We start from the raw sequence: 10,495 nt of genomic DNA, 5'->3' as shown, positions 1-10,495 counted from the left end.
AGACATCATAAATCTAGACTGTCCTAAGATAGAGAATTTAAAAAAGAAAAGTTCTTTAACATGTTCGATTCATGCAAAAGGATTTAATTGCTGTGCTTTAACCAAAGCGGCTGCATTTGCTACCTATATAAAAGAAAGTGTGCAGGAAGAAGAGCTCATTTGTCATCAGCATGTCTCATCTGAAGGATGTGGATTATCTAAAACTATTAGGAAAAAGTCGAATAAAAGCAGCTGTACTGAGTCCGAATCATCTCATAAAATCAGTTTGTGAGTGTGTTTTAAATCTTCTAAAAGGAAACGTACCCATCACCAAACGGGTCAAAAATCGACTCGCCCCTTTTAAAAGAACTTTAAGAAAACTAGCGGACAAAAAAGTACCTCTTTTTAAGAAAAGACGTCTTTTGGTTCAAAAAGGTGACGGTTTCCTATCTTTCCTGATTCCTGCAGTAGTCAGTGTCTTATCCTCCCTTATCCAAGGAACACAGTAAGAAATTTGCGCTGGTACCCCTGGATCGTATGCAGCAATTTGAATATGAACATTTGAGTGATTTAGATACCCAAATTCAAAACATCTTAAAAAAGAAAATGGACTATGAAGAAAAGTCTAAATTGTACATCCAGGTTCTGCAAAAGTATGTTACATTTCCTCATGTGAACACTTCCGAAGAACAACCGCTTGAACCACGTTCTGAGAAAGATATAGAAAAAGAAATTATGCAAACAGTTCCTGTGAAGCAGAAAAGTACGGCACAGAAAATAATAGATTTTCTAAAAGAGCATCAGATTTCCTGGACACAGAATAAAGAACTCATTCTAGATGATCATGTGTTTTCTGGCTCTGACATTGTTCAGTTGATAAACTTTCTGTTGAGAAATAGAACTCAAAAACCTTTTGCCTTTGAACAGTTTAAAAATATACTGAATGTTAACAACTTTCCTCAAGACTTTGTCAAAAACAAACATTTAATGAATGTAAAAACTATGTATGCTAGACCTAAAAGAAACGCATCTTCCAAACTATGGCTGAAATTGTAATGATACGTGAATAAATGTAATGGCTGATCATTGGTGTTGTATTTCTTTCTAATTAAGTTAACATAATTTTTGAAAATAAAATATGACAATTATTTTCTAGGAAAAACTTACCTTTCATGAAATACTTTCAAATAAGAAAAACACAATTTTATCATTCAAACTTCTGTTTATTTTTTTTTCTAAATAAGTTTTCTTTTATACACATACAAATGCATGATTCTGCACATATATATATATATATATATATTTACATACAAAATTTCATTTTCAGATAAGGTTCTAACATAAACATCAAAAGTTCTTCTTCAATATACTAATGACCATACGGCAATGTGCTCAAGTCTTTTTGAATTACCCGTTTATCCAACACAATTCTGTACAGTTTTGTCTCGGGTTTATTCATCACCTTTCTTCTCTTCGCTTCTCGGGTGATTTTGGAGGGGTTGTGGAGAGAGATGATCTCACTTCGGTCGAGGCTGCAGACCAGACTTTTAATGGCTTCAAAATTCAGCAACTGAGAATTCCGGAAATTCAATGAAAATCCTCGGACTTTGCAGCAGGTTTTCCCAGTGGCCGTCTGGTATGCGTAGTTTTTCGGTCCTCCTGAAAAAATAAAACATCATGAGAAAAAAAGAGATAATAGAAAAACTTTCAATATTTTTGGTACATGTTAAATAAAGAAATTTTTTTAAAGGTCCTTACCAGAGACAAAGGTTTTGATGACATCACCCCAGTTCATCCGTAAATTCACCCAGGAAGTTGCCCAAGGGGGGATCATTGCGGCCATTCGAGGCATAGATGATGGAGTCTGTGTCGTGGTACAGGACATCTCTACCCAACTTCTCCATTTCACTATACAGCTTGAGACGAGCCCAAGCTGTTGTGAAGGTCGCTAGGAAAATGTTGGTAGAGGCATCCTGTGACACAAACTCCTTCGCAGATTCCCAGGAAATGGCAGCCACCTCAGGCGTGGGAAGAAAGACATCTTTGATCTAAAAAATAGAAGAGTCATGAGATAACAGTTCAAAATAGTCATAAGTTAACAGTTTGAAACTCTTTGAGTTTACAGATGAATAAAATCGGTAAGGAAACTTACTTTTTTAGTAGAATCCGCCAATATCTTATTGAAGTCTGGCACCGTGTGGACATAGGTTAGTTGGGCTTTGTTCACGTTCATACCCCATCTGAGTGAAAAAAAGCTATCATAAATCACAACGAATTAAAAATATTTATAAAAATTAAGTACAAAAGAAATCATCTTACCTGCCCCAGAAACTGTTCAGGGCCAACTTGGCGACTTGTCGACGCCCAGGGTTCTTGGAAATCTTTCCAGCGTCCAACTTGACGCCCTCTCTTTCTTCATACTGGCGAATGTACTTCAGTCTGGCTTCTTCTGTCACACACTCCGAAGGCCATCCGCTACTTTCCTGCTTGATCTTCAGAAACAGATCAATGTATGATCTGAACAGAGAAGTAGACGATGCCTGGAAATGGTACACTTCGTAAAGCTAGAAAATAAAAAATAAATGTCAGTTATAAAAAAATTTTAAAAGTAACCTCTGAAACTAAATAAAGATTAAAATAATCTTTGAGTACTTACATGTGTGACGCGGTAACCTTTCTTTTTCGCCAGTTTGACTTCCTTCGTTACCCACGTTCCGACAAGAGCTCTCTCGTCGTCTGCATGGGTACACGGAGTCTGCAGTTGAAGAAGGGCGCAAGTCCGACACAGGGGGAACATCAGCTTCTTCCGGCACCGATAGGGCAGTACCGGAAGATATAGATTCCGTGGAGGAATCACTCGGCATTGGATAATTCCAAAATAATCTTCCACATCTCTAAAGCTTTCCGTGATGATTGTTGGATGTCCCACAGGGTAGACGCAATACTTGTTCACCTGTGAATGAAAACAAAAAAAGTCAGAAAAAACACATCATAAAAATATACAGAAAATTTAGAGAAGTTTAAGTAAACATTTTTGAAATAATAAAAAGTACGAACCCGGGGATAGAGTGAGGTAAAATCCACATATTTTGCGTCTCCCTCGTGGAACAATTTGAGGGCATTGGTCCTTCCTCCAAAAAACGACTCGCGAGGATTGAGTCGATCCCTCAGATGGTGTTGCTCCAGGAAAGCTTGGAGATCTGGATTTTCCTCCTTCTCTCTTTGAAACTTATGCTCCCACATTTCGATGACGTGGAAACCCTGGGTGCGAAGCTTTCTTGTCGTCTTTTCTGTCTTTTCTCTTAACGTTGCCATGGAAACCCCTTTCAGTGGATGTATGATATCACCATCGTAACACGAACTACACCCGTGGAAGAAACAGCCCTAAAATAATACAAATATATTAATAGTGTTCCACATGTAAATTAAACATTAAAAGTGTAAAATCATTAAAAAGAATCATATAGAAATATAATTTACTTTTTACATACCTGAAACTGATAGACGGTTTGTGTTTCTTGGCAGAATCCGTCTACCGAGATTCCGGCGACTCTGTGCTCTCCGGAACCGTTCAACGCATGTTGAATCTGTAGGCCTTCCGAAGCAGCAACAAAGTCCAACCATCGGATCGAATCAGAGCTGTAATTCGTTGAGTTGATGTAGCCGTGTGTAGGCACCATGGCAATCGTGTCGGGTTGAATGTGGCCACTCCGATACGTTGCCATACAGGCTGACGCAATGGTCACGTATCTGAAAAGACAAAAATAAGAACGATTTAATGAACTGTAAATATGATTATTATTGTATAAGAAAATGAGAAAATGACTTACTGGAATGGATCCACATTCGCCACATCCAAAAACTGGGCTCGAAACTCCAGGCAGCAACGGCGAAGAATGTCCACGTCCGATCTATTAAAAGAAAAAATGTTAAAAATACGAAATATAAAAAAAAAAATAAAATAAAATAAAAATAAAACAAGAAGGAAAAAAAATATACTTGCAATAGGCCAGCATCTCATCTTGAAAGTTAAACACATCCCCCTTGTGTTTCTCATGCCAGGACAGAAATGCTTGTCGTGCTGAAGTGCTCATGGTATCCGGGCTGTAGTACCGGGGCTCAGGCAGCGGTCCGTCATAATTTTGGTTTTCCCTCGAGTTGAAAAGATGGGGAAAGTATCCCTTTTTCAGCTCGCTGAGACCGAAGCACCCCGGTAGTTTGGCCAACGCCATCGGTAAAAAGTTTAACGAGTCTATGACCCGAATGTTCAGACTAGGGTGTCTTACACTCATGATCATAGACCCGTTAGGGATCACCTCCGGCGCTGTGCCTTGCTCCAGGAGCCAGGCCATCACGAACTGTCCGTCAAACCTGTAAGTAAAAAAAAAACATGAATACTATTGAAAAAAAAAAAAAAAACAGCCATGAAAACTAAAGCATGCAAACTATGGTATTTTTAACTTACCCTTTCATGTTGTGTGCCACGGCGGTGAAGCCCTTGTGTTGTGGGGTGAACAGCCAGGCGCAGAAATCTTGGCATGCTTCGTAACCCGAAAACACTCTCTCTGTGCCTTCGGCATACTGAGCCACCGCGAAATTTACGAGATTCTCCCCCGAAGACTGGTCCGTTTCAAAGTCAAAAAAGATGAACTTGTCATCAGACTTCTTCGGAGCAACACGTCGCAAATAACAACGGTGCTCAGCAGCCACGACAAACTGGCCGCAAGACGGACATTTGGTGGTACCGCACTTATGCAGATCTTTAGGGCACTTACGGCGTTCAATCACTTGGCAGCAGTCCCTGCACTGGTATACCTGTAACGACAATAATTTTTTTTTAACATAACAATTTTGAGAAAATTATATGATAAATAACTTTGATCATTAAGATATATTTTCAAAACACTTACCTTATCGCAAAGTGAAAACTCTTGGTTTCCAGTGAGGGCTTTGTGTGCTGCATAACAGGCATCGGATCGGCAGAGACGGTCACAGTCTGGGCATCGTTGGGGCTGGCCTGGAAAGCAATCAGTCCTTAGGCATATAGGGCACGCATTGGCACATCTATGACTTTCAGGCATTTGGTAGGGCTTTTCACATGCTGTGCAATAATGGTTGCTACCAAAAAACCCTTTCAGGGACTTAATGACATCATAATGTTTATCGTGAAGCCACAAATTGATCCGTTGTGCCCTCTCTCTTCCTTTGTACACCACCTAAGATACAGCAAGACAAAAACAAAATTCTCTTGAATTCCAAAAAATCAAAGTAAAACCAGTTTTTAACATTTAATTGCATACATAAAGCGATCTAAAAATTCCTAATGCATTTAACATCGAAAGTAATTACATGCATATATGTTAAAGTAAAACAAAAAAAAATTTCATCGTGAATTCATTTTTTATAGTTTAAAGTTTTAACATCTTAATGAATTGCGTGCATGCATAAAATGAATCTAAAAATAAAAAATTCTTCATGAATTTTTTTTTTTTTTACAAGTCATATTTTTAACATCGAAGCGAACCGCATTCATGCATGCATTTATGCATAAAATTTAACGCAATCTAAAAAATTCGCCATGCATTCAGTTTTACAAGTTAAAGTTTTAACATTTAAATGATCAGAAATATATGCCTAAATGTTCACTTTTTGCTATATTTTTAACACAGAAACAAATTGCCTTTGTACATACATGTAAATAAAATCTAAAAAGTTAAAGTATTCTAAAAATAAAAATTTTTAAAAGTGAATGTTTTAACGAATTGCATACATAAAATAAGAAATTAATCTAACAATTTTATGTAAACTAAAATCTCACTATGCATTTAATTTTTACAAGGTATATTTTTTAACAAAGCGAACTGCATACATTCATGGATTCTATGCGTGAATATGCATAAAATATAATCTTAAAATTTAGAGCAAGTCAAAAATTCACCATGCGTTCAATTTTGACAAATTATATTTTTTAACATGGAAATGAAAAATGCATCATGCAGAAATTTTTCTCTAAAAATCATTCAAAAATCGGACATTTTAGAAATCAGTTTTTAACTGCTATATTTTTTAACATGTATACGAATGATATGTATGCATAAAAGTTAATCTTAAAATTTAAAGTTCACTGTGCATTTTGTCAAATTATATTTTTAACATGGAAACAAATTGCCTACATGTATAAACTATAATGTGCGCATCTCAAATTTTAAAACTATTCATTATTAAAATAAATTTTACAGTTTGTCACATAAAAAAGAAGTGAAATCAAATTACGATTTTAAAATAAATATGTAGAAAAAGTTTAGGTAATTTAAGGCTAATATTTATAAGCAGAAATATCTTGAGAAAAACTGACTTACCTGATTCAAATTTTCCGATGAGAAGACTGCAATTTGAGTATCCAGGTGCTCTTCAAATCTGGCAATTTCGGTAAATGTGCAGGGACCTAGAGGCACATTTGCGGCCACATGGAGTTCCTTGGCCCTGTTCACAAGAGCTGGCCGACTGCGATTTCTCATGGCATTGATGGCACTCGTATCTTTTTTCAAATGTGCGAGGGCATACACAATGGCTTTGGCACAGCACAGTCCTTCCTCATCGTACGGAATAGACAAAATAGACTGTTTTCTCAATCTGTCTATGGAGATATTGATGACTCTCCGATTTCCTCCGGCACCCACAGGTCGTCTGATGGTGATGACATCCACCGCGAATCCTGAATCTAGCTCAATTTTGTCTTTCGACTGCATAACTTTCATCACGGCAGCCAGAATCTTTTCCACTGTTAAAGTCGAAACTGTCATGAGGGAAGTACTTATCGGTTTATCCAGCCCTTCTGCTTGGATACAAAATCGGATGAGGTCCGAGGGACCCAGATTAGTTGTCGTTCGGCGAATGAGCTGCTCAAACAGTTCCCGGACGGTGTCCGGAATTCGGACCATCGGGATGCGTTGTACGTTCTGAGGCAGCCGTTCCATATCTATACTAGCTCGGAAGGTAATCTCCTCGGCCTGATATTTATGGTTTCGGCGACGAGACTTTTCTTCGAGCACAATCGCCTCATCGATCTGAAAAATAAAAATAAGTTTCAGTAATAATGAAACATTTTCAAAAAGACATTATTTTAATAAATCATGCAAAAAAGAAAAATACACACCGAACGTTCATCGGAACCAGCCATAAAAACAGACCCACGAGCTGATGACGGAGAAGTCTAAAAATAAATAAATGCATTTTTAATACTGAGAAAAAATATTCTAATAAAATCTAAAAATGCTGAAATACTTATATGAAGATATACTTAAATATTTACCTCAAATCCGGAGCCCACTTGATAATACAAGGGTAGATCCATAGGATTTTCCAGAAAAATCTGATCCACTTCATCGATTAACTATCAAAATAAAATAAAATACGTTTAAAATACATTCAAATAGTAATAAAATACGTTAAATAAAAAAGTGCGTTAAAAATACGTGTAAAAACTTACATCGTCATCTGAGTCCCGAAAAGGAAAGTCAGGATCTTCAAACAGGACCTGGCAATTAAAAATTTAAATAAATAAAAGATTCAAAAAGAAATAAAATTCGTGTTTAAAATAGTAATCTAGACATTAAGTACAAGCGAAAAAATACTTACATTAGATGCAGAATAAGTTCGTTTAGCAGACATCGTGTACAAGAAAACGAAATGGCGCAGGAAAATGACAGAATCAAAATGACGTTCACTCAGCAAGAATCAGAGTAGAAATGATGAAATCGTGAAAGCTAGCGAATTTATAGGCGATATATAAGAAACAAACACGCTGCTTGGCTGAAATAAGATAGATATTGTTAGCGGAATGCTGATTGGTTGTTAAGATTGTATACGTTCGCCACGGCGGATGCAGAAAGCGTGAAGCGGTTTCGACAGGCTGCAACGTGAAAGAGATGACGTTTACCTGTTCCCCCCCAGCCTATGACGTCATGGTGATTTTTGCTCCAAACGGAAAAATAACAGGTTTGATAACATGAAGGGCTTAGCCGAGCGGTAAAGCGCTAGACTCCCATCCCAGAGATAGCGAGTTGGAATCTCAGCCGCGGAGTTACTTTTAAAATTCAGGGAAAATAATATTAATTTCCACAAAAATTCATTAAAGGTAATAAGTAAAATAATGATGTACTAAAAAGTTAAAAATAATAGTTAATAATTAAAAAGTTAAAATTAATGACGTATTAAAAATTAATGAAATAACAAAATAATATTAATCACATGTCAAATAATTAAAAATAATTAATTAAAAGTGATGTCATTCCAAACACGTAGTTCAAGAGTTTGTTGCCACAAAACCTAAAAATATATATTCAATGCCACAAAAAATAAAAACTTTGAGACATAAAATCGTTGCCACAGAATCAAAACGAAACTTTGAGGATGTCATTCCATCTACGTCATTCCTTCCATCTACGTCATTTCCGGTTGTCACGTGATTCAAGATGGCGGTGACCACGCCCCTTTTCTGTGACGTCACTTCCGTTGCACGGTTACTACTTACATGGACTTTTTTTATAGCAAATGTTAGTACACCCATTCTTGGAGCAGATTTTCTCCATTTCTTTGAATTGGTGCCTGATCTCAGAAACAAATGTCTCAAAGATTTAAAAACGCATTTTAAAACCGTCGGTTGCGTGAAAAATGCAAGCATTTATTCAGTAAAAACTGTATTTAGTGATACACCATATCACAAAATTTTAAAAGAATTTCCTTCAGTTACTAGATTACCAGATCCTAACCAACCTGTTAAACATAACACCGTTCATTATATCATAACTAAAGGTCCACCTGTGGTTGCAAAACCTCGTCGGTTAGCTCCAGATCGCTTAAAAATAGCAAAACAAGAATTTCAAACTATGATGCAATTCGGGCATTTGAGACCTTCGAGCAGCAATTATGCATCCCCACTTCACATGGTTCCAAAAAAGGGAAGTCTGGAATGGAGACCTGTAGGAGATTATCGAGCATTGAACGCTCAAACAATAAAAGACAAATACCCTATTCCATGCTTAGCCGATTTTACTGCTGCATTGCACGGTACTGAAATTTTTAGTCATGTCGACCTGATTAAGGCATACCATCAAATACCAATTAACCTAGCCGACATCCACAAAACCGCCATATGCAGACCATTCGGTTTATTCGAAAGTACCCGTATGCAATTCGGCTTATGCAATGCATCCGCGACTTTTCAACGTTTTATAGATGAAGTCACGCGGGATTTAGAAGGTGTTTACGCTTTCGTCGATGACTTGCTCATAGCCTCTAAAGATTCTGAGGAACATTGCAGGCATTTGAAAGCTTTATTTTCCAAACTTCAGGAATATGGACTTTGCATAAATGTTTCAACATGCACCTTTGGTCAAACGTCTATTGATTTCTTAGGTTTTCACCTTAGTGAAAACGGAATTGAACCTCTTCCTGACAAAGTCAAATGTATTTTAGATTTTCCTCAACCTACCACTCTCACTCAGCTTCGCCGATTTTTAGGCATGTTTAACTTTTACAGATGTTTCATACCGAAAGCAGCACATATTCTTTCTTCTTTAATAAAATTGTTAGAAGGCTATATTAATAAAAAGAAATCTCGTTCTCGTGTTCAGGATTCATCCCCACAATTAAATTGGAACGAGAATGCTGAACAAGCCTTTATTGCTGCCAAAACTGCCATTGCTCAGGCTACCCTTTTGAGACACCCTATTCCCGGAGCCCAGCTAAGCATCTGGGTAGATGCCTCAGACGTCGCAATAGGCGGCACACTTATGCAGTTGTCTCAACAAACATGGGAACCTATAGCATTTTTCTCTATGAAACTCAATAAAAGTCAACAGAAATGGTCCGCGTACGATAGGGAATTATTTTCAATTTATTCTGCAATTAAGAAATTCCGACACATGTTAGAGGGCAGAAATTTTGTAATTTATACAGATCAAAAACCGTTAATATACGCTTTTAAACAGAACCCTCATAAATGTTCACCTCGACAATTTCGACATTTAGATTTTATTTCTCAGTACTCTACTGATATTAGGCATGTGCAAGGTTCAAAAAACGTCGTTGCTGACGCTCTTTCAAGAATCGAAATTGATTCCATAACAAAATCTCCATTTTTGGATTTTAAAAAATTTTCGGAAGCTCAACGGCATGATCCGGAGGTACAAGACCTTCTCAAAAACAACACATCATCTTTGAAACTGGAATTTAAACCGTGCCAGTATTCTGATGGTAATATTCTTTGTGACATATCAACGGACATTCCTCGCCCATTTGTTCCGAATTCCTTTCGCAGACTTATCTTTAATCATCTGCATAATCTGTCACATCCAGGAATTGCAGCTACTACGAAGCTTATTTGTTCAGGTTATGTATGGCCCGATATGAAACGTCATATCAAAAATTGGGTTAAATCCTGTGAATCTTGCCAACCCTACAGGAGAAGTTTCTTACGAGTAGCGAGCAGAGCGAAACAGGCAGGCTGTCGGGC

General features: G+C 37.2%; 1 protein-coding gene across 1 annotated transcript; it reads right to left on the bottom strand.

Annotated features, from left to right (window-relative positions):
- Positions 1-1,181: 1,181 nt before the first annotated feature.
- On the bottom strand, positions 1,182-7,909 carry LOC118200666 (uncharacterized). Its single transcript, XM_085825736.1, is given in 17 exon segments — positions 1,182-1,638; positions 1,738-1,766; positions 1,768-2,027; positions 2,132-2,219; positions 2,299-2,543; positions 2,636-2,932; positions 3,037-3,363; positions 3,471-3,729; positions 3,810-3,890; positions 3,979-4,350; positions 4,445-4,794; positions 4,890-5,195; positions 6,339-7,046; positions 7,136-7,192; positions 7,292-7,372; positions 7,469-7,516; positions 7,618-7,909. Coding segments are annotated over 17 exon segments (3,831 nt in total). The 5' UTR covers positions 7,651-7,909; the 3' UTR covers positions 1,182-1,348.
- Between the last annotated feature and the right edge of the window lie 2,586 nt (positions 7,910-10,495).

This window comes from Stegodyphus dumicola, chromosome 1 (genome assembly GCF_044657685.1).
Source record: "Stegodyphus dumicola isolate Sdum_Otavi_A_Nest chromosome 1, ASM4465768v1".
NCBI lineage: Eukaryota > Metazoa > Arthropoda > Arachnida > Araneae > Eresidae > Stegodyphus > Stegodyphus dumicola.
The sequence above is the reverse complement of the archived record's forward strand: the minus strand, read 5'-3'. Positions and strand labels throughout refer to the sequence as shown.